This window comes from Equus quagga, chromosome 4, assembly GCF_021613505.1.
Source record: "Equus quagga isolate Etosha38 chromosome 4, UCLA_HA_Equagga_1.0, whole genome shotgun sequence".
NCBI classification, from domain to species: domain Eukaryota; kingdom Metazoa; phylum Chordata; class Mammalia; order Perissodactyla; family Equidae; genus Equus; species Equus quagga.
Window position 1 is genome coordinate 110,662,455 of NC_060270.1, and position 24,616 is coordinate 110,687,070.

The 24,616-nt window shown below is 42.6% G+C and overlaps 1 protein-coding gene across 1 annotated transcript in view; it reads left to right on the plus strand.

Annotated features, from left to right (window-relative positions):
- The window catches only part of GORASP2 (golgi reassembly stacking protein 2), a 31,298-nt gene extending 16,974 nt beyond the window's left edge, over window positions 1-14,324 (plus strand). The window contains exons 4-10 of the mRNA XM_046659309.1: window positions 272-358; window positions 1,094-1,224; window positions 4,489-4,621; window positions 6,321-6,444; window positions 10,278-10,364; window positions 11,418-11,528; window positions 13,183-14,324. Coding sequence (XP_046515265.1) covers window positions 272-358; window positions 1,094-1,224; window positions 4,489-4,621; window positions 6,321-6,444; window positions 10,278-10,364; window positions 11,418-11,528; window positions 13,183-13,523 — 1,014 coding nt within the window. The 3' untranslated portion in view covers window positions 13,524-14,324. The remainder of the gene's footprint in view (window positions 1-271; window positions 359-1,093; window positions 1,225-4,488; window positions 4,622-6,320; window positions 6,445-10,277; window positions 10,365-11,417; window positions 11,529-13,182) is intronic.
- The last annotated feature ends 10,292 nt before the right edge of the window (window positions 14,325-24,616 follow it).

Consider the following 24,616-nt stretch of genomic DNA (forward strand, 5'->3'; position numbering starts at 1 on the left):
ATCTTAAAGCAGATAGCTACAGGAATGTTTTAAATATTTAACAAAGATTATGTGATTTTTATGCTTGGGAGATTTAAATATATATTTATATAAACTCTATGTATATATATTAACTACACTTATATAGTTTCCAGTGTCTCACATTATCTCTAACAAGACAGTTAGAAATATAGGGTTTTTAAAATCACTGTAATTGAGGACTATGAGCTATAAAATTTGGAAGATTATTTTATATACATTAATTTCAGGGTATGTTTTTGTGTCATCCTAGGAAGTGGAATCAAATTCTCCTGCGGCACTGGCAGGGCTTAGACCTCACAGTGATTATATTATTGGAGCAGATACAGTCATGAATGAGGTAATTAGTGTGTTTATTTATAATGAAAATTATGTAACATTTTCTCATTAATGTTTAAGGTCAGAAGTATATTTGCATACTTTGCATTTAGAGTTGAAATGTAGCTCTTTGCTGATCAAGATAGCTTGTACCTCAGGGTATTAAATAGAACATCTGGGAGGTGTCTTATTAGTTGCTAAAGCTTTGAGGAAAAACACATACTGTGTGGCAATTGTACAGATTTTGAATATGGCGTACAGAAATCTCTTATATACCTCAAGACTAAATCAGATCCTCATTTTGGTTATTCATTTCATTTTCTGTTCTCCTTTTTAAGGTGACAAAATTGGCTCTCCTCTGTTAGTCAGATCCTTTTCCTTGTCTCTTAGCCACTGGAAGTATATATTGCTAAATCAAAAATGAGAGAAAAAATAAAGTGCCCAGATAACCAGGTCTTAATAATGGAGAGTAAAAGTAGAATATGTAGCATTTGAGTGTAGAAAAGTTTTACGAAAATTGTTGAGTAGGTCTTAGAGAACTGGACATAAGATCTTGCACATAGTAGATAGGTAATATATTGAATTAAACCTTGCTTGGAGTAGTGGTTTTAAGAAATGATTTTTTTATGTTTAGAGATAGGGCCCAGAATCTATTTTTTTTTTAAGTTCAGGTGATTCTGATATTAGCCAGATTTGAGACCCACTGTTTTAAAGGTCAGTAACATAAAAACATTTTTCTCCTGTAATTCTTTTGCAGTCTGAAGATCTATTCAGCCTAATTGAAACACATGAAGCAAAACCATTGAAACTTTATGTGTATAATACAGACACTGATAACTGTCGAGAAGTGATTATTACTCCAAATTCCGCATGGGGTGGAGAAGGCAGGTAAGGTCATTTTTTTTAGACTAAGTTGTGACTGCTTAAACTTACCAGTCAGATGTGTTGTAAACATTGATTGTTTTTATTTTGAAACGAGTTATTGGCTTCTCATAAGATTTCTCTTAAGAAAAGGAAAGAGCTGACCTAGAATATTGAATCTAATAATTCTTTTTTTTTTTTAAAGATTGGCACCTGAGCTAACAACTGTTACCACTCTTCTTTTTTTGTTTTTTTTTTTCCTGCTTTATCTCCCCAAATCCACCCAGTATATAGTTGTATATTTTAGTTCTGGGTCCTTCCGGCTGTGGCATGCAGAACGCCACCTCACCATGGCCTAATGAGTGGTGCCGGGTCCACGCCCAGGATCCGAACCAGTGAAACCCTGGGCCGCTGAAGCAGAGCGTGCAAACTTAACCACTCAGCCATGGGGCCGGCCCCTAATTCATTTTTTAAAACATATATTTAGGGAGGATGGTATATACTATAGTCCTTTTCCTTTGCTAATCTAATAGCTAACAGCCTTTCTGTTGTTGTTGTTATTTTAATAAAATGGTTTTTAGTTTTGTTTTCCCAATTCCCCTCCTTAGCAGTGAGACAACACATTGTAACTTTCTCCAGCTGCTGGGGAATTTTGTTAGTATTTTGTAGAAACTGTTGGCTTTCCAAAATGGACAGGCTGATTTGAACCAAAAGTTAGACAAAACACAGAATTACAACAACAATAAAAAACAATTTAGAAAGAGGATCAAGCCAAGCAGATAAGCAAATTTAATAAAATCAGTTTTCCAGGACTGGTCATCAAGTCAGTTCCCTAATTTCAAAAAGCCAGACCAAAGAAGCTGACTTACATTGTTTCTTTAGATCTTTCAGCTGTTGTTTAAATTGTACAAATTTTTCATTATTTTGAAACTCTTAACAGCCTTTTTTAATTTGATAAATTATCAAGCATCAACCATAATTATAGGAAAGCCTAGGGTTTGGAAACTTTTCCAAACGTTTTGTAAATGGTCCAGCACTTGCTGGGAAAAGGATAACTTAGTCGATGTAGGCAGAGAAAGCCTGTATTTCCTCCCAATATCTTTACCCACGCTACCTAAAATTCTACAGCTGAATGTATTTTGCCACCCAAGTGCCAACTTGTTGCAATTTGAGAAAATGTGATAGAAGCATCATCTTAAGGATCTGGCCTATCTGGGAAACAGTGATCAAGTTATCATTGTTTATTGTACAGGTTTGTAGACACCCAGAAATATGATCTTCTCACAGCTTTCAAAATTGATTTATTTTGAAAGTACTGCCTCATATAAATTAAATTTGCAAAGAAGCTGCTGTATTCATTAGATTGGTAAATTTTCAGTTTACAGTGGAAAATTACCTCCTCTCCAGTTAGATGAATACTCCGGTCAGATTAGTACCACAGGAAGTGCTTAGTGACATGAAATCAAAATGCAAGGAAGAGATTCTGTGGATGGTGAAGTCCAACAGCAAAAAAAATCACTAGTTCTTTCATTTTTAGTTACATTGACTAAATACTGCTGTATTCTTTTTCTTGGAGCCCTTCTTTTCTATTCTCAGTGGCAGTTATTCTTTTCTTTGGAAGACATTTTTCCTTTGACATGGCTTAGTACCGTTGTTCAGCTCTCACTTTAGACAAGCCCATACAGATCACATTCCTGAGTCCGCCTTCATTTGGCATATGTGTGCCTCTGGTTTTCTTTCCTTCCTCAGAGGCTGACTACATTTCATTTCATTACATCATATTTCTGTTAGTTTCATTCTGGGGCTATCTTTAAGTTTGCACAGGATCTCGCTGTTGCCTCAAGTGCTTTCTCTACCACTACTTTGTTATTTTGATTAACAAGCACCTTGTATTAAAATGCAGCTACCTCTGAAAGGCTATCATTGATCAGTCTAAATTATTTAATCTTCCTTATTTCCTCTAAGTCTGTCTGAGATCCAGTTCAGTGAGAATTGCAGTTTTGATGGTAGAAGGGAGGAAAAGTGAAAAAAAAAGGAGTGAATAATTTTGTAGTATGAAGGATCATTGTGGAATCAAATCTGGATGAGGAAGAGCTGAAATTGGCCACTTCCTGCTCTCCCAGCTTTCAGTGGTAGTGGTACCCATGGAAATAATAGATGCTGTGGCAGGGGAGAGGCACAGAGATATCTGTGCATGGCCTATTCAGAAAGTAGTTTGGGAAATAAAAGCAATCATATTGGGAATGTAAGTTGGAACCTGATTGTGAAGGACCTTAAATACCATGGTCAGGAATTTGGATATACTTCAGATAGTGGGACTGTGATATTATATCAGTGGGGACTCTTAGGTTCCAAACAGTAGAATCTGACTATCACTGTCATAAGCAGACATGAATTTACTGATATGGAGTCACTCATATAATCAAAGAAACAGCTAAAGAATCAGGCTTGGAAAGGACAGGACTCAGAACACCTCTAGGGATTTAGAGAGGACGGACTAACTGGCAGTTTCATCAGTAGTCTACTGAAGGGATAAAGCCGTTTTAGGTTTTTCTGTCACTCCCAAGATTTTCACCCGTGGGCAAGAGAGGTGGGTTGGCCTGACTTTGGTCATGAGACACTCCTCGGTTTGGGCAGGACAGGCCCCCTGATTGATGGTCCCACCAGTGCTGCAAACTACGGCAGTGAAGTAATTCTCTAAAGGAAAGGAGGAGGAAGGCATATTGGGAGGCCACACGACTATGGAAAGAAGCAATGCAATCGTATCTTACTAGAAAAGTGCCTCGAGTGGCAGTGGGAGGATGAACTAGAAGGAATCTGGATTAAACATACATGACAAATGATTTGTGTCAGGTTCTGAATGGTAACTATGGGATATGTAAATGACATCATCATGTAAAAGTGCTTGAAGCTTTTCAGTGGAAAGGCTGTGTGTCATTCATTCAGCAAATAGTTATTGTGTCTGCCATGTGCCAGGAACTGTTATGGCTATAAACAAAATAAGATCTCTGCCTTCAAGGACCTTAACATTTTATTGGAGGAGACAGAAAATAAATAAATACACAGTCTGTTAGATGGTGATAAATGCTTGAAGAAAAATAAAGGAGAGTAAGGGTAGTGTCCCTGCTGGGAGGGATGGGTGCTGTTTCATAAAGGGTGGTCAGAGGAGACCTCTGATAAGATGACATTATTTAAAAGAATGGAAATGTGTTTGTATTTGTGTTTCAAAACTTCAAAGAAATGCAAGCTGTGATTGATAACAATAACTTTAAGAAAAAAATGTTTTCATAGCCTAGGATGTGGCATTGGATATGGTTATTTGCATCGAATACCTACACGCCCATTTGAAGAAGGAAAGAAAATTTCTCTTCCGGGACAAATGAGTGGTCCATCTATTACACCTCTTAAAGATGGGTTTACGGAGGTGAGATAACTTTACTACCTGATTATATCAGTTTCCACGAAAACCAGTGAAGCGCTGATGTGTGTGGTGGTGGCACCAATTGAGATAGGGCAGATGATGAGTGAAAATTGATCATGTGGGATTTGAAGTTCCTGTACATATCCAGATGGATATCCTCTGGGTCTGGATTTCAGGAAAGAGGACCAAGGCTAGAGATACAGATTTGGGAATCATCAGCAAAGAGAGGTAATTTAACCCAATGAACATTGATAAAAATTTTCGAAGGATTGGGCCTGGGGGGGTCAGAGGACTGAGGGAGGTCAGAATCTTGAAAATTCCTAGTATTTAAATGGATGGGCAGAGAAAGGGGATCCAGCAAAGGGAGCTCGGGAGAGGTCCAAAGGGAGAAAAAGCTTCAAGAAAAAGGGCATTGTCAGTTATGTGAGGTACTGCAGAGAAATCAAGTGACAGAGGGAGTGAAAAAAACATGTCCTGGCCTAGAGCAATTTCAAAGACTTAGCAGGGTGCAGATAATAAATTACAGGGGATCGAAGGAGAACAGTGAATGATAAGGTGATGGTAGCTGGTGCTTACTATTTCAAGAGGCTTCACTGGGAAAGCAAAGAGAGCTAGGTGTTTGGGGACTGTTACAGGATCAAAGTGAAGCTTTTTAAGGAATAAGAGATATTCGTGCAGGCTTATAGGTTTTTAAAACATTTCCTGTGCAGGCCTCATGAGACAGTTAACTCTTGTCTGACAACCAAATAAAAACTAAAAACCCAAAAAGAAAATGCTATGTTGTAAAGAAAGGTCTGCTGTCACTGTCATTTTGTGGTACACACTTTGGCCATCCCCAGTTCTAGAAGAAGTGAGGCGGGGCTAGTAAGAAGTCTAACCTCTCCTCACTCCCCACCCCCACGATTGGCTTCTGGCCAGAGCCAGTGTAATTGTCGGTTCAGACTCCTCCTATCACATCTACTGCCCCTAATCAGTGCTTTCTGTCTCAGATGAGCCTCTATGGGCACTCTGAGAAGACCAGAGGGTGAAACAGCACCCAGGGAAATGGGCCAGAACACAAATTGTGTTGGAATGTGCCAAAGGGCGCTGGAGCCAGCAGAAGTTGGAGTTTCAGAGGTGAAACCACCTATCTGTAAAGTCCATCTACACGCATTCCCCACCTCACCTCCCGAAAGTGGAGATCTGGCAGCCACATTCATTCATTGATGAGAAAAGATAAGATAGACTCATGAGTTTAGATGTCTTGAGAAACTTCTAAGGAATCTGTCATGGTATTAAGATTTCCAGCTGATTTCTTCCATGAGCAATGAAAGTTAAAAACAAAAACTGGCTGAGAATTCAGAGAAGAGGAAAGCAGTGGTGTTTTAAATGTTGAGTAAAATGATTTTGAGGTAGCTAGGGAGGAGAGAGTAGAATCTCCTCCTAGTGTAGAAGTAGCTAGAACAGTGTGTGTAATAGGAGGTAGATGCCATGTGTCGAGAGACTAGAAATGACAGGATGGGGAGATGTTTACAGTGCGTGGTCCATGGCGTGTGTTAAGGAAAGAAGGAGTGTCTGAAGGCAGAAGTTCCAGGTGAAAACTTCTGACAGCTAGTATATGATCAAAAAAGGTATCTGTAGGACAGATGAGAGCCAATATTTATATTTTCTTTTAAGTAAACTTAAGTAATTTTCTTTTTTTCTTTCTTTCATTTTTTGGAAGGTCCAGCTATCCTCAGTTAATCCCCCATCTTTGTCACCACCAGGAACTACAGAAATTGAACAAGGTCTGTCTGGACTTTCTATTAACTCAACTCCACCAGCTGTCAGTAATGTTCTCAGTACAGGTATGCAGAAAAAGATACTCTGTTTTCAGTCTACTTTGTTTTACATGATATTCTTTTCTGTTTCAAGCTATAGAATTTTAAAAATTAATGCCGGTGAACTTTGAAAGTTGTAAATGTGCTCTGCATTGACAGACAGGCCTTGTCTGTAAAAGCTAGTGCTAAATCACCACGCACATACATAGGGCCAGCATTTAAACTGTTTTTGGTGTATTTTAGACTCTGGGCTTCTCTTAGATTGTACAAGTTGTAGAGTCATGACTCTACCTTTAAATTCTGTTTAGTTGCTCTGTTTACTCAAATATTTGCATATCCCCTAGGTAGCAGACACTGGGGATGCAGAAGTGAGAAGGATCCTGTTTCTTTCCTAGGGTCTCAGTCTTGCTCAGAGAACATGTACCTTTCTCCCTCCTTTTCTTTCTTCCTTGTTCTACCAAATACAGTCCTTTTTTGTTTTAGTTTTTTTGCAACAGCTTTGTCAAGATATAGTTCACATACTGTCCAATTCACCCATGTAAAGTAGACAATTCAGTGTTTTTTTTAGTATATTTGCAGAGTTGTGCAACCATCCCCTCAATCAATTTTAGAACATTTCATTACCCCAAAAGAAACCCTGTATGCATTATCAGGCGCTCCCTGTTTTTCTCCAACTCCCCCAGGCCGAGGGAATTACTAATCTACTTTTTCTTTCTGTGGATGTTTGCCTAATCTAGACATTTCACATAATGTATATGGTCTTTTGTGACTGGCTTCTTGCACTTAAAATAATGTTTTCAAGGTTCATTGATGTCATAGCATATATTAATGCTCCATTCCTTTTTATGGCTAGATAATGTTCCGTTGTCTGGACACACCACATTTTGTTTATCCGTTCATCATTTGAGGGACATTGGATTGTTTCTACTTTTTGACTATTATGAATAATGCTGCTATGAACATTTGTGTATGTTTTTGTGTGGACATATGTTTTCATTTTTCTTGATTATATATCTAGAAGTGGAATTGCTGGATCACATGATATAGTTCTTGTTATGTTGGTAGAGTTTATTTTTCCCTCTGCTTTTTTTAAATCTCCTGTTTTCTGGTTTTCTTTCTTCATAATACCAAGAGTGTATTATGTACTCAATAAATGTTGAGAAAGTGAATGAAGTACTTTCATGGTTTAGTTTTATTTGCCATTTATTCTTGAGGTCTTTTTAATATTTGTATTCAGAATTTGCTTGTAGTCCACTTTGGTCTGGAATGGACTTGTAGCAGCCTGCCAAGATGCAGTGAAGTCAGCAGTGTGATCTCTGAAGTTGGACCCTTAGGTTCAAATCCAAGCTCCTGTCAGAGTCTTTGTTTTATTTCCCAAAGATGTGTTTTTCTAGATGAAATTTTAAAATTTTGTTTTATAATTAAAAATTTCATACATACTCAAAAGTAGACGGAATGGTGTAATGACCCCCCACCACTCTGCTTCGCCAGTTATCATTATGCTGACGTGCCTCCACACCTCCTACTCTTTGCTAGTTTTTTTCCCAGCTTTATTGAGGTATAATTTGCATACCATAAAATTAACTCACTGTAAGTATACAGTTCAATGATTTTTTAGTAAATTTATGGAGGTGTCATCACCTCAGTCCAGTTTTAGAACATTTCCTAGATGAAATTAAATATTAATGTTATCAGTATCAAGTCATAGTCATTCAAGTGGTGTTTGAGTCCTTTTTATGACATTAAGATTTTTTTCTTACATCCCATCAGGTGGTCCTCCAGGTTATTCCTGAATAGACTTAGTAAAGGTGGGTTTTGGCATTCCTGAGGAAGTAGCCTGTTCCATGTCTGAATAACTCGTACATGTTTTAGAGTAAGAGTATGCCCATGCCGTACAGGAACTCTTCTGATTTTAGGAGGTAGCTGACATCTCTCTTCAGCTCCCAGTTTCTTTTTGACATTTTAATTCTTCCTTCATTACATTACAGTTATGCTTGTATTGTCTTATAAGCACATGCTCTGAGATCCCTGGCCTTATTACACCGTAGAGAAATGGCTTCTTGAATATTAAAAGACAGAAATGTAAATAAAGCAGTAATTGCTCAAAAGAGACTGAAAGAAATCAACATTTTCACTTTGAGTAAATCTATTTAAAAACACTCAAATCTTCTAGCATCATGACCTGTGAGAAACCACTTTTAGTTAGGCATTTATTTTTCCATCTTTGCTTGTTTTTTTTTTTTTTTAATTTGGAAAAGAACAAAATGCTTTATTAGTCAAAGTGTTGGTGAGATTACCAGACAATGGGGATTGTTTTTTTTTTTTTAATTTTTAAAGTAATTTTTATTTTATTTTTTTATCATTTAACGTGCTTTATTTTTTATTGCAGTAACATTGGATTATAACATTATATAGCTTTCAGATATACATTGTAATATATTTTGAATTCTGTGTAGATTACATCATGTTCACCACCCAAAAACTTATTATAGTCCATCCGTCTTTGCTTTTAATAATATTGCTGTAAAGTAGCCCAAACAGTAACTGTAGAAACATAGAAGTGTATGGTTTTTAAGAAAACTTTTCTGTGAATTTGAAAATTTGGGGGTTATGAAATTTTTAGAAAATGAATATTTCATTTTGAAATCACGTTAATCAGCGTGACCTTTTTGGTACACTCCTTCACACTTCCTGTCCCCCTTCTTTGCTTGATTTTTCTGCAGAGAACTTACACTGTTTTACATGCTGTGTATTTTACTTGTTTGATATCTGTCTCCCTTCCATTTCCTGCCCCTCATTACAATGTAATTTCCTAAAGATAGTGATTTCTATTTTCTTTGTATTGTAAAGTGCCTCAGTGCCTGGAACAATGTCTAACGTATAGTAGGTGCCCCCCAAAAGTTTGAATGAATGCACATACCAACCAACTATCCAACCCCTTTGAGAATCTGATGAACACAAAGACACCTCTTCTAGTTTTGCATGCTTCCAATTTCTGTAGAGAAGTAAATATGTGAGTAAGTAAAAAACTATCTGAAAATGGTCGCTTCCAACTTTTAGGCACAATTCATTCCTGCTATTCTACTGAAGCAGATCTTTACAGGACAAAATCTGGAATCCATGTTCAAATATTACTGTTGTTTGGACATTAGCAAGACCTCCCTCCTGAGTAGGTGGTAAACATTAATAGATAGAACTTTATTAGGTGGTATCCTAAGAGTTACTCGTGTATGAAGAACATAACCTCCTCAAGCTAACATCAGAAAAATGGGCCTGTACTAGACTTCAAAGCAGTGTCATAGAACCTAAGGTCAAAAGGAAATGGAGATTCAGGAAGCCAGGTCGTTCCCTCCATCTGTGGAGGTCCACGTGCTCTTTTGTCTCTTTCAGCCCATCTCCTGCACTCTGTTTCACAGACCAGCATTCGCTGTTTCATAAGGCACATGGCCCTCCGCAGCAGCCCACAGGTTTATGTCGCCTCTTAGTTCAGGAGTGCAATAGACATTGACTAGAATCCTTGCATCCATTTCTGAATTTCTAAAACAGTTTTCTAATCTAGCCCTGCTTAGGTCAGGTGTAAAGCTCTTGTCTAGTGAGCTTAGCTGGGGTGGGTTTGCAGAGCCTCCTGCCCTCTTGGCCCAGGCTCTGCTGATTGTCTTTGTTAAGGGCCATGGGCAGAGTAGGTAGATCAGCCATGACTGAGAGTGATGCAGCCAGAAACGGACTGAATGAAGTCCCACTGAATGAAGACCTGACGGAGGGGGCAGGAAAGGGGACTGAAGACTGTCCTAATATCGTTTGTTCATTCTTTGTCAACTGAGTTTGTTAGAAATTTTAAAAAGATTGTGCTTTTATTTTAGGTGTACCAACAGTACCGTTATTGCCACCACAAGTAAACCAGTCCCTCATTTCTATGCCACCACTGAACCCAGCTACTACATTACCAGGTGAGCAGAAGGAGACTAGAGATGTGTGTAATAATAGTAGCATCTTGAAAAACAATGAAGAAAATCTTACCCCATGTGGTGACTTCTTATGTCTTTTGATCTCATTTTGTCTCTGCTATAACTTTGTGACAAATGAGAGCAAGTGGCAATGAGTTGTTAGTCACCAGCTAGTTAGCTGCTGAGCCTTGGACTCCTTACCCGCAGTCACCTACCACCCCCCTACCCACCCCACCAACCCCCACAATGCAGCATGAGGCAGGAATAAGGAATATGTAAAAGTTCCATTCTCCAGCACTTTCTTAATTAAGGCTTTCTCATAGAGTTTATGTGAATAGACATTGTGTGTGGGAAGTGAGTGCTCCTTATTTGGGTCTTTAGTAGCTCTAACGTTGTTCGATTTTTGTTTATTTCTCTTACTGTTCCCAGTGAAGACCAAGTTCCTTTATCCAACCAATAATGATCAAATATTGTTTCAGTGATCAAATACACTTGCATTATGAGAGCCTTTAATTGTATGGCTAGAGATGTCATTGCACAGACTTACTGAGCCATTAACAAAATGTGTACACACCAGGATGATAAAGCAAGTGTGGTAAAATGTTAACATTTGGGGAATTTGAGTGAAAGGTATATATGGGGATTCTTTATATAAACTACTTTTGCAACTGTTTAAGTCTGAAATTATTTCAGAAGAAAAAAAACAGACTGTAAACCCCAACCATCTAAGAAAAATTCAGTTCCATTACTGCCATACTTGGTGAGATAAGTCAGCTCTTTCTCCAGGACACTCAGGCCGTCGTCATTCTGGTTCTCAGGTTTTAGAAGTATTCCTATTTGTCTTAACCCTTACCCGCTTAGCCCTCTAATTGCTTAGGTCTATAGAGAGACATTTTGCTTAAGTGAGATTTTGTTGTTACGATACAGAACTGCCACACAATAAATGGGCTTCTGGTTTTCTCACTTTGAAGCACGTAGTATTTTTTTCAGTACACAAGGGTTGAATGTTTTCCCCAGGCAAAGTGGTTTACTGTTTGTTCTCTGCCTTCTCTTCAGGTCTGATGCCTTTACCAGCAGGACTACCTAACCTACCCGGCCTCCCCAATCTCAACCTCCCCGCACCACACGTCATGCCAGGTGTCGGTTTACCAGAACTTGTGAGCCCCGGTATGTTGCCCATCTTGCCTTCTTAGGACTCCGTCTAATAAAAAGCTTTATCCAGGAAAGCCAGTCCTCTATTTTAGTTTTTTTGGAAAGGGCAGGTCAGTTTAACAAATTTCAGCTGCTTGAAATAAGTATTAATCTTTTTTATTTAAAAAGCTTAAAAAGGAAGAGGAAGCAGACTGTCTCTGTGCTTCTCCTCTGCCTCGCCGCCTCCCCTCCCCCTTTCTCCTCTCCCTGCACCCTGACAGCTCAAGCACTGTAGAGGCCCATTGTGGAAATAAAGACGTGTGGCATGGCGTTTCTGTAGCTGAATTGAATGGGAGGTGTGCAGTTGGCTCAGTGGAGGTTAATAACTCCCCTGAGTCTCCTCATGTTTTGGGTGGCTGCCACCAGTGGTGCCTGTTTGCGCAGCACAGGCCCAGAAGCTTGGGCTTAGAATTCTTGCCCCTGCTCAGCTGGCTGGGCTTGTTATTTGATTAATATTCCCCATTATTAACAAATGTTTTCATAGTAAAAACTGTAAACGATTTTAGCTGCAAATAGTCCAGTTAGCAGATATTCAGAGTGTTTCCACTCTGATTCAGTGCACTGATGGAAGGAAAGCAGCAGAGTGTCCCACAGTCTGCCCCCTAGGTAATGATTGCCCAGCTTCCCTTTAACTCTGAGATGGCTGCACGTCAGGACTGAGTTTTAATTGCCAGTCTCAGTCATCTGGCCCATCGGTAGTGTCAATAAGTGATCTTATTCCACTAGGGTGTGCATTGTCACGTGTGTGTCTAGATCACAACCTCACTTGTTGCACACTCACCATCTGTGTATATTCGTTACCACTCGTCATTAACCTGTTTGCTTTTCAGCACAATGGTTTAAAAAACAAAGGAAGAGTAGTAGTACACACTAACTAATGGTTGCTGTCTTAGCATTCCCCTTGTCTTTTCTTTTCTTTTGTGTCCTGTATTCTTGGCTTCTTCCTCTGCCCTTTCCCCAAATTGATGGACAGATTCTAAGAACATTGAGGGTTTCACCAGCCCAGTGCTTACCCTGAACCTTTTGTACAACCTACCTTTCCTTTGTTTCTTAAAGAAGTCATACTTTTTCCTTTCATTCTGCATTTCAGAATCATCACAATAAACCCTACAGGTATAATATGAATAGTTACCAATCACAAGGCTTGAACAGAGGCTGGGTACTTATGGGGAGGTTAATCCAGGGGGCTGCATGATGAGCCTCTCCCTCCATGACCTTCACAGAAGGGCTGACCCCTGTGTCCCCTCTTCCTCTTTGTCCACGGGGCAGCTCTAACTCAGCTGACAGCTTGCCTGGGTTGGCAGGGGGAGTTCATCTGCCCAACACTCAGCGTAGCTGCATCATTTGCTAGGTGGGCTCCTGTCCCTCCTGACTGGGGGAATCCTTTCTTCCCTGAGCCAGGCTGTCATAGGGAGCCTGGAAGCCAGGAACCTTTCCTCCTGGCCAACTGGTATTGCAGTGAATATTTAACTGTCCTGGCCTCCAACTGAGGATAAGCAGAGGTTGTGATTTATGCTCTCTCCTCGGCTTCAGTTTTCTCAATGAAATGCAGATAAAAATAGTTGTATGATGATGACTACTGCTCTTTTAGTGCTGGGCCAGTGTATGATCTATGCCATTTTTGTCCTAGGTTTGCCACCTCTTTCTTCCTTGCCTCCCCGAAACATATCCGGCACTGCACCTCTCCCCATGCCATCTGAGTTCCTCCCGTCATTCCCTTTGGTTCCAGAGGTCTCTTCTGCAGCAGGCTCAGGGGAGCTGCTGTCATCCCTCCCACCCACCAGCAGCCCACCCTCCAACCCTGTCACGACCACTGCAAGGGCAGACACTGCCTCCGCACTCACTGTGGATGTGACGCCTCCCATTCCCAAGGCCTCCACCACTGTTGAGGACAGAGTCGGCGAATCCGCCCCAGCCAATGAGAAGCCTGTTTCTGCGGTTACGGATGCAAATGCCTCTGAGTCACCTTAACTTTGAACTGGTCTTCGGAATTGGCGTGGTGTGCTTATTTAACCACGGGAGCGTGTCTGGAAATGCAAACTATCATTAATTTCATACTAGTTTGTACCGTATCTGTAGGCATCCTGTAAATAATTCTAAGGGGAAAACTAAGCAAGAGGAGGTGGGCTTGTATCCTGCCAAGTGGGGATGGGGCTCACCAGCCGGGGAGGGAAATGTCAGAAAGTGCTTGTATTTTAAAACAACCAAAAAGAATTCTGAGGGTGGCTTGCTGCCAGGTTTCCACTGCCATTCTTGAGGGTGTACATCTTTGGGAAAGGTGGTGACAGGGTGTTCACTAGGCTCCCTGTCTTCCTGCTGCTCCTTCTATAAGAAAGCAAAGTATCTTATGCCTAGTACTTACATGCAACATTTCTTGTATTTTGTAAATCGTTTGCAAGAATGCAGACCAACTCACTAAACCGTGAAGAGAAAAGGTATTTTACTTTTGGTCTCCGTGAGTCACATCTCTATTGAGGTTTACACAGAAATTCCAACTAAAGATGTTTGTTAAAGTTACACAATGTGCACTATTAATTGAACACCTTTTTATTCAGCCTATACACAGATCTTTGTTTTGAGCTCTCAAAATTACTCAGACAACATTTTGTAACTGCTGCTGTTGCTTTATATGTCCACCATAAAATGGCATTTAAAAAGAAATAAAAGAGATGTTGCACAGTTTTAAACCAGAAGGTGGCACTTTGTGGCTACTTAGAATATGATAGTTATACTGGGGAAGCATAGATAAAGCAATAAATTACAGTCATTTTACTTTTCTGCTTGTGATACATTTAAATGACAACTTCTAATTGCCGTGTGTGCACTTGTTACTCTCCAGTATGTCACACATCTTTAATGTAATTTTTCATGTCTTATGTTTGCTTTCTCCTAAGTTTTCTAAGAGATGGTAAGTTAAGTGGAATTGATTTATTGAATGAAATTAAATGCATATTGTATCTCTGTTTTTCAAATAAGATGAAAGAGGTTCATCAGTTATTGGCCTGGTACTAGAATGAATGTTGTTAAGGGAGCAGCACCACTCAGCTGGAAACTGGAGTGATCAGCACCTCCAATGGGAGGCCCGGCACCAGCTAATTTTAGGATACATCCATTCGTGGAGCCAGGTTTATATGTAAAGCTAAATGGTAAAAGAAGCCTCCAGTTCTAATCACAGCTTCTTCTGTTTACATTATAAATATATTTCTAGAATATTTCTCTCAGTTAACAATCCTATTTTATGAAAAGGAGCTTTAACAGGTAGGGAAAATATTCACAAGCATGTTTAAATGTTATAATTTTTTACTTTGCAGGACAGGAAAAGTTGAGCAAGTTGTTACTACTTTCTAAAAGATGCTCATATTTTTAAAAATGTTAAGGTGGTACCTTAGTGGAAAGCAAGTAAGTAATTTTTAAGCTTTAAAAACGATTTTTTTGAAACAACAGCAGTTCTTCTAATGCAGTGATTCTTAACTCTTGTGACATCACAGTTCTCATTTGAGAATGATGACAGCCCTGGACCATCTCCCCAGAAACAGGTCCATAAGCGCATGTAAAACACTAAGCTCTGGGAGGGCAGGGGGAGTCTCAGCACTCACTTGGAAGGTGAGCACAGACTTGGCCTAGATGGGTTCACTGGATCTTCTGGAGGTGGAAAACACTTATTTTAGGTATTCTCTATTTTCTTCAGAAAAACTAGTTTTGGTGTAGTAGTAGATCCTGTAACAGGAGTCAGAAACACGGATCTGAAAGATGGTGTTCCTACCAGGAGGCCACTCACTGTGGGGTCAGTCCTCAGGGCACTGCAGGGTAAGTACTCTAACCATGGAGCTGTGCTCCGTGGCCAACCCGTGAGGCGAGGATCACATACAGTCAGAATTACCTTGGAACCCCTGTATCACTCACTTTGTGCCCACGTTCACACAGGAGGCTCACACGAGAGTCACGAGGCAATGATGGAGGAGGACGCCAATAGGCTCAGTTATCACAGAAATTCTCAAAATAATAGTGGCCTAAACAAGAAAGTTTATTTCTCTTCCATGTTCAAATAGAGGTGGTCTGGCTGAGGGAAGACTGGCCCATTGTGATGTCAGAGACCTCAGCTCCCATCTTGTAGTTCTACTGGATGTGCTTTCCATTTCCAAGGTCATCACGTGGACCCAGATGGCAGCTGGAGCCCCTTCATGCCATCCTCGTTCTAGCCAGAAGGAGAGAAAGGCATGCCCCCCTTTGGGGACAGTTCACAGAATTGTCACGTAGCGCTTTGACTTACATCCTTCTGGCCAGTGTGGAGTAATGTGGCCACTTGTAGCTGAAAAGGGAGGCTGAGTAATGAAGTCTTCAGCCTGCCATGTCCCCAGCATTACTGAGGAGGAAGAAGAGTAGTGAGGCCCAGGGACAGCCCTGCTCCACCACATGGAGCTGAGCTGAGCCCTCTCTGTGACCCACAGGTAGCGCCGTTTACCCAAGATTTGATGGAGCCTAAAGGGGCGCTGTGGTCAGGGCACTGGGGAGAAGGGCAGGGAAGTTCCTAAGAGATGACATTTGACATGAAGAATTACTCAGGCAAAAGGAAGGGGCAGGGACCATTCAAGGTTAGGAAAAGTCTTAAGTGTTTGAGGAAGGGTGAGGAGTGAGTGCACAGGGGCTGGATCCTGGAGGGCCCTGAGTGCCTGGCTGGGGAGCTGGGGCTTTGTCTTAAAAACAGAAGTCCCTGAGGGGGTCCCCGTCTGCATTGGAGAAAGCCTGTCTAGCAGTGTGGAGGCTGGAGGGGCAACAGCAGTCCCGTCAGGGCCAGCAGCAGAAATAGACTCAAGGGAGGTTGCTGCTCTCACCCAGCCAGTTTGGTAGCTAAGACTGAGTCTATGATGGTGGCTTTACCTTTCCCCTTTGATTTCTGTTCCTATTTTGTGCTTAGTCCATTACTAAATGCACTTACCTTAGAAGAGCCCAGTTTAGCTCATTTCCTGAAAATTGAAAAAAAAATTGAAAAAGACCTTCCTCATTTGTGAGACGCCAACTAATGTTCAAGGATGGCTCTGCCTTGACCTTTGAAGGTGAAGGCCTCCCTTTTAATTATCTGACCACCCAGCAAGGTTTCAATCCTCGCTGCAAATTAGAATCAGCTCAATTAGAACATGGATTCCTGGACCCTTGGAGTTTTGAAAAGCTTGCCAGGAGATGGAACCGCTGAACACTGACATTTCTCTCCCTCATTGAAGCTGTCCCCTCCCAGGCCACAAGCAGCAGCAGGCTCTGTACCTCCTCCTAGGTAATAATTGAGTCAGACTGGTCCATAACTTGGGGAGGTAATAAGGCAGCAGAAAGGTCATTGTCTACCAAGACACTTTCAGCACTTAGCAAATTGCACACATTAGAGAAGGGATCTTTTTATCACTAATGCTTTTTGCATTAGATCTAGGAAGAACAATTTCCGGTATTGCTAGCCAACACATTCCTTTATAGGCTTCTTGCATATGAGCCAATTTGATTAAATAGAAAAATGGAGAATTAACGCCACAGCCAGTTATTTGAATGCCAGAACCACAGGCCAGTGGAAGGGGAGGTGGGAACTGCTCCCAGGCTGGCATCACCCTGGGACCTGGAGGGAGAGAGTACTGTTCACAAGGATGCCGCCAGTGGCAAAGGCATCCATCAGCTGCGGGGAGCCAGGGACAGAGTTTACATCTGTTAAAGAGCAGCTGAGGACTGAGAAGTGCAGAAAAAGCTGCCTCTCCAGGGAGTTAACGTGAACACGGGCGCCCTCTGGCCACTCTTCACCAGTTCAAACAAAACATGAGAAAACACTCTCTGTCTGCTGGTGGAGGTGGGCCCCAGGGACAGTCAATGTTAGAGTGTGAGTTTGCACCATATTTCCTGGCAATAGATGGAAATAGGCCCCTGCTTCACGAAGGCCATGGGGCCCTGGGATAATAACAGTAGCCAACATTTATCAAATGCTCAGTGCTCGTGCCATGAAGAATGAAGCCAGGAGCTGAGCCAGTGCTGTGCAGAGCCCTTTGCAGGACAATCTGTCCAGTGAATGAGAGGTGGCAAAATCAGAAAGTTCCACATAAATCCAGATTGCTGGTTTCTCTTAAGAAGTTCCAAGATCTGGCAACACTGGATCCTCAGTCCCACAAGGAAACAAGCACCCTCTTGAGCCTACACCCTCCTGTTTGCCACAGTCCCCATCTGGCCCACTGGTCTCTGCCACCTTCCTGGCCCTCAGATGTCTGAATGTGCAATGTCTTGAATGTTATCCTAGTAGAGAAGGGTGGGAAACCAGGACTTCAAAAAGTTGGAGGGTCCAAAGCCCAGAGGATTCAGGATCAGAAAACAAAATCCTTCATGGACTTGATTATTTGGGATCCATGAGTCATGGTGGAATGGGCACCGAGGTTGGCAAAATTTGAAGTAGTCACTTAAACCATAAACCCAGGAGAAGTAGGTCTCTGGACAATGACTAGAACAATGACAGGGATTTGGGTTTCATCATACGCTTCCTGAAGCCAATTCTGGTACCCCAAACCTATTATTTACTTGACAAACAACTCTACTGGAACTTATTATCAGTTCTCTTTTTTAGGGACCAAAGAGTAGGTAGTAAGAGGTCCTGAATTCCCGAATGGCTTTCTTGCCCTCTGCCCTGCAGCCTCGCATCCTGATGAGAGGCAAGCCGTTTACCTTTGCCCAGCTCTGGCCAGGCCGGCCTGGTTTGAGACTGGAACTAAAAAATGCCTGAGGGTGGGCGGAAGCGTCTTCGAGAAGCACTTGAATTAGGGTGGCTGGGGGTATGGTTATGGGAACTTCTCGTTTCTTCCCTTAGACACTTGAGTATTGCTAGAATTTTTTAAAAACACATTTGAATTACTTTTTAATCAATGAAAACAATGAAGTTATTTCCACGTAGGGGAGAAATGGGAGACATAGAACGGGAGAGCCTACCCTGGAGGGGGCTGCTGGCGATGTTCAGCAGCCTTTGAGAGGCTGGGCATACACACAGGGAGCTCTCTACTAAGAAACCCCTACCACTGGCCCCAGATTAGCACCATCAGTGACCTTTGCCTTAATAGTCCTGCACTGTGACTGGTGTTATGTTGTGATGGTAAATCAGTTTGGCTGGAAATGTCCCGGTGTGGTTCAGACAGCTCCTGTGAGCAGAGTGGCCTAGAGATGTGATGGCAAGAGTCTCTAGGCATTGTTTTGGCATTTAGTTCTCCAGAAATAATGTTAGCCGTCAGGCGCATGAAGTACACACAGTGCTCACAGGGTTTCATTTGCCATCAGCCGCTGAACACCCTGTGCACTTTGGGGCAGGGGTGGGGAACATAAATGCGAGAGCAAACTCCATCTGTCTCGTTAGGGAGCTGAATAAAAGCAAGAAGAAACAGGCTCCTGCTGCAGGAGTCCAGGGGCTCAGAGCTTATTCCAATTTTAATGAACAAGGCATTTACCCACCCTGGTCCCCACCAAGTTATTTTTTTTTCTGGAATGACTAGAAATAATAACAGCACAAAACTTCAGAAACAATGAAATTCATTTTTCCAAATTCAGATCTCTACTAGGCAAATAGCATAAGCTGAGGAAAAAACGCAACCCACTTGGGTGTTTGGCACCTCGTGTTGCCGCGTTTCAGGAGGGGACGGGTGAAGGTAGACTATGGTTGGAACATGGAAGAAGGCAGAAGAGACATAAAGAGAAGGGGCCCTTGGGCAGGCACAGGTTCTGGACTTGGTCCCGTGGACTGGTGTGGCCAAGTGTGGTACATGGAGGAAAATTTTTTTTTCTTATTTTAACACCTGTATATGAATGAGTTGCTTCGGATGAGGCTAAAGTAGGGTCTTTTACAAATAAACTTTAATGAGAAAAATGAATCAATTTAAAGAGAAGGATTGAATTGACAGCAGGTGCCAGGCACCGAGCTGGGCAAGTTTTCCTATTATAACTCCAGGGCATCCCAGCAGGTGGTAACGATATCTCCACTTCAAGATAAGAAACCTCCAGTTCGCACAGCGGGAAAGCTTTGGGGTAGGAGCTGACTCCAGGTATGTCTGTCTGGTCCCAAGCCTCAGTTTTGTCCCCACGCAGCGGGCGGCCGCAGTGCCGAACACTGACTTTACCCCAGGGCCTCTTGTTCCCCCCTCACCCCCCGGGCCCAAGTGGCGAGGAAGCCGGGCCGGGGCGGGCTCCCGAGCAGGGCCCGCAGTGCGCACCGCGGCCACCAGGTGGCGCCGCCAGTCTGGGAAAGCTGCACCCCACCGGAGGCCGCGGGGTCTCCGGGCCGGCCTCGCAGGGCACCTGGGCGGGGCTGGGGCGTCGCGGGAGTGGCCCCAAGGGTTGGGGCGCTTTTTGTTCTTTGGAAAAGGGCTGTGGGACTTAGTCCCCTGCTTTCCTTCCACCACAGACGTTTATAGCCTCTGTGCGTTCCCCCAAAGGAGTCCCTTTTCAATACAGTTTTAAAGTAACTATATCAACCTGAGGATTAAGATAAAGATGAAAAGCCCTTTAGGTGTCTTGTCAACCCCTCAGACACTCCAAGAAACAGGAGTCTGAGTACCTGGTGAGGGAGGTGCAGGGGTCCTGCTTCCCAGCATTCCCAGCCCCCACACTCCCGACTTCCCCTCCCTCTTGCTCCCCAACCCCAGGCCTCCCCCTAGGGTTAGAGCCTGGCTGTGGTCATCACACCTCCGTCTGCCCAGCAGCCCCTCCGTAGGCACACCGGACTCGGGCCCAGGCCCTGTGCTGGGTTCTTCCAGCCTCTCTAATGTTCCCCACAGCTCCACAAGCAAAGGTTCCTGCTTCACAGACAGGCCCAAAGGCACCCAAGTGGCACAGCTGGAACCCGTTGTTTCTGAATCCAAAGGCATTCTACCACACTGCTTTATAGCAGCAATTTAGTGTCCAGGATGATGAGTGCAAGGGAAAGAATACCACAGAAGCAGGATAACTTCCATCTGAGGAGGTCAGGGAAAGCTTTCCTGGGGAGGTGATGTCAGGGCTTTGAAGGATGGATAGAGGCGCTCTCAGGCGGTCAACGTGGAATACATGGTAGGCAGAGGAAACAGCATCTGCAATGACAGGAAAGTATGTAGCACATGGTGTGTGCTGGAACTACAAATTGTTCTGGGTGGCTGGAATGTGAAGGGTAAAGTATGGAGGGTTAGCAGTTGCAGCTGGAGGGGGCGCAGGGCCAGATCATGAAAGGCCCTTGATGCCACGCCAAGGAGCTTAGACTGTGCCACAGTGGGGAGTTGATAAAAGGTGTTTTGTTTGGGGCAGGGGAGTAAAGAGCTTGCCCTTTCCAAAGATCAGTGGTTTTAAAATCTTCCCTTTTAGCAAGCAGATAGCCTTTTGAAAATGAAATATCATGAAACATAGACTTAAAAACCGGGTCAAGGTGGAGCCGCTGGCAGTTCTCCTCTGAGCAGGAGAGAAAGGCGTGGCATCCTGGAGGAAGGCGGCCACGGACTCCCCAGAGCTGAATGGAGTGGGGAAAACTTTAGAATCTCATCTTATCCCCAAAGAAACTGAAGCCCAGGGAACTGATGCCCCAGGTCTCCTGCCTCCAAGCCACCTCATTCCACACCGTCAATGCCCTGCTCTAGATGTGGCTGGAGAGCGTCTTCCATTTCTCCTGGTCTTTCAGAGGTCTGGGAACAGCCCAAAGCAAGATGAGGTGAGACCTCTTCCTCTTCTCCAGCCAAGGCAGCCCTTTCCACGTGGCTCAGAAGAGCAGCCCAGTGCTTCTTAGTCTTGGTTGCTTTAAGAAGAACACCAGTGCCTATGGCTCAGGAAAAGCAGCTGGGGGGACCTTGGAGATCTCCTCCCTCAATCCCTCGTTTTGTAAATACAGAAAGTAAAATCCAGAGAGGTTAAATGACTCCCCCTCAGGCTCAGGGCTAGGAGGTGGTAGAGCTGGGTCTAGTACCCGGATGGAAATAGGGACGTGGCTGTTCATGTGGGGATGGGGCGGGTGGAGCAGCTCACATCATGGGAGACACACAGATTACTGAGGCCACGGGAGGGCTGAGGTAGAGGAGGTAAGTGCCTTGTCCTGTGAACGTTCATAGGGGGTACTTTTAATGCAAACCAGAGCTAACAGTACCCTCATTTTTATCAGAATTTAAAATGCCACTGATTTTCCCTTTTTTTCAACAATAAGACAGTGCAGACATCAGGACTCTTAGTTGTGATAGGAACGCAACTTGAGGCAGCCTAGTCAAACGGTGGCCATTTAATGGCAGGCTCCTCAGGGAGCTTGTATTGGAGGGAGCCATGCACCTGGGCTGCAGCTCTCTCTGGGCACGGTGTCTCTCTGCTCCTGCAGACAGGATGACTCAGGTGGGAAAGTGCTACAAATGTGACATGTGAGGAGTGGAGGCTGCCCCTAGGGTCAAACCATCTGTCTTCCCACCTTGGTGGCAAGGACGACGGCTGGTTTAACTGTCTCTGTAGCATCTAGCACATCCTTGGCTCACAGCAGGCACTTAACATCTGCTGAATGAGTGACCATCAGGATCTGTCCCCATCTAGCCTGGACTCTAACAATGGGACCCAGATGAGAGTGAACCATCCATGTGGTGAATGCTAGGTTACAGCAGAGTGCCTGGTGTACAGATCCTAGCCCCGACCCCAACATGTCCCTCTCTAGGCCAGGGACCCTCAACAGGGGTTTGACAGGGGAAGGGCTTGCCTTCGCGGGGGGGTGGGGGGGATGGTGAGTACAGGATGGGGCAGGGGAGGAGGAGGGAGAAACCACTTTCCCTCTCCCCAGGAGGCGAGAGCTGCATGATGGAGGTTGCTGTGCGTGCAGTCTAGTGACTACAGGGCAAGAGCTGCTCACACCTGCTGCGCTGCCTCCAACTCTCGGGTCAAAGGCTTCGATTCTCTCCTTCCCCATCTAACGGAGGCGGGGGGCGGGGCGGGGGAGAGTGTTAAAAACAACGAGGTTTTGAGGTTTTTAAATTTTTTGCCTTTTGTTTTAGTTCTCTGGCTCAAGAGTAAACAGTTGGTAAGTTATGGGCAGGAATCTAAAAAGTATTTGACAGGAGTCTCACTTTCAAAAGATGCTATTCAGAGACTTATTCTTTTACTTATAACAGATTGGGAGAATTAATAAAAGTTCTCAACACTGAAAATATAAAATGTTTGAAATATTTGAGCATATCAGAAACTAGCAGCTCTTTGCTTTATCTTAGGGGAACAGAATGGTGTCTGGAGAGCACTGCATTTGATAAAATATTGGCAAAAGGATTAAAATACTATGGTAATATCAATAATATCATCCAGGGATTTAAGAAGGTTCATACATGTAGTAAAAACGACACAAATTGAGAACCTTGTTAGAGAATTACCAAGGAAAGATTTTTAGCTTAAGTGATTTCCTATTTTTTAGGGCTAAAATTTGTCCAAAAGTTTCTTTTTCGAAGACTCAAGCAGGATAGACGGGATTAAAATATACCTACGAGCTTCTTCAGATTAGAATTCTCTAACTACCTGGAGTGTTGTCAGCTATTATTGCCAGTAGTCTCAGTTTGCAGCCTAGAAAATATAATTTTGGGGATATGACTATGTCATATTATTTCATCTCCAAAGTGAGGAGTTTTGGGGTTTTTTTTTCCTCATTAAGATTAGCTCTGAGCTACCATCCATGCCAACCCCCCTCTGTTTTTTTTTTTCTTCTGTATGTGGGACACCTCCACAGTGTGGCTGGTGAGTGGAGCAGGTCCGTGCCTGGGATCAAACCTGTGAACCCAGGCTGCCGAAGCAGAGCCCGCAGAACTTTAACCACTCAACCATGGGGCAGGGCCCCAGAGTGAGGAGTTTTTATAGTGAAATGATCTTATTTTATGCTGGAGTAGCATAGACCTTTGACTTGTTCTATGTACCTCTTTTTATTTTTTTGTGACACTTATCACGTTGTCTGACCACTATGTAATTTCACATTTATTGGTGTGATTCTATAATTGATGTCTGTTTCCTCTGTTGGACTGTATGTTCCACAAAGATGCTTTCCTTCTTCCTTCTGTATCCTCAGTCCCTGGAAAAAGAGTCTGGCATAGAATATATGCTCCATAAATTCTTCTTGGGTGAATGAAAGGACCTTTGAGGGATTTTTAGGCTAAGCTGGATAAGAACCTAGTTTTACAGCATACCTGACTGCATTATTTTCTAAGTGCTCAAAAAGCACTGTAAAGGATTGAACTGTCATTTAGCAGCCTGTAGCTTTTAAATGATGCCTTTTCCCATTTTGATAATCCTTCTTTGATTTAGTTGCATTTATTCGTAACTAAAACCACTTAGATACGTTGACTTGTCTGATTTTCCCTTCAAGAAAATAACATAACATATATTTGACACTTTTGCCTTTATTTGCAGATGAGGAAATTGAGGTGAAGTAATATTTTTTATTGTGACATAATTGATATATAGCATATTAGTTACAGGTGTACAACATAATGATTCCATATCCGTATATATTGCAAAATGATCACAAATGTCTAATTAACATGTCACCATAGGTAGTTACAAAATTTTTTGTTAAGAATTTTTAAGATCTACGCTCTTAGCAACTTTCAAATATACAATATTAACTATAGTCACCATGCTGTATATTACATCCCTGTGACATTTATTTTATAACTGGAAGTTGGTACCTTTGACCACCTTCACTCACCCCCTCCATCCACAACCCCTTCCCCCACCCCCCAGCAACCACCAACATATTCTGTACCTTTGGGCTTGTTTATTTTTTTGTTTGTTTGTTTAAATTTCACATATAAGTGAGATCAAGTGGTTTTTGTCTTTCTCTGACTTATTTCACTTAGCAGAATGCCCTCAAGGTCCATCCATGTTGTCACAAATGGCAAGATTTCCTTCTTTTTTATGGTTGAATATTCTATTGTATATATACACCACATTTTCTTTATCCATTCATCCATTGATGGGCACTTAGGTTGCTTCCACGTCTTGACTGTTGTAAATAATGCTGCAATGAACATGGCGGTGCATGTTTCTTTTCAAGTTAGTCTTTTCCTTTTCTTCAGATAAATACCCAGAAATGG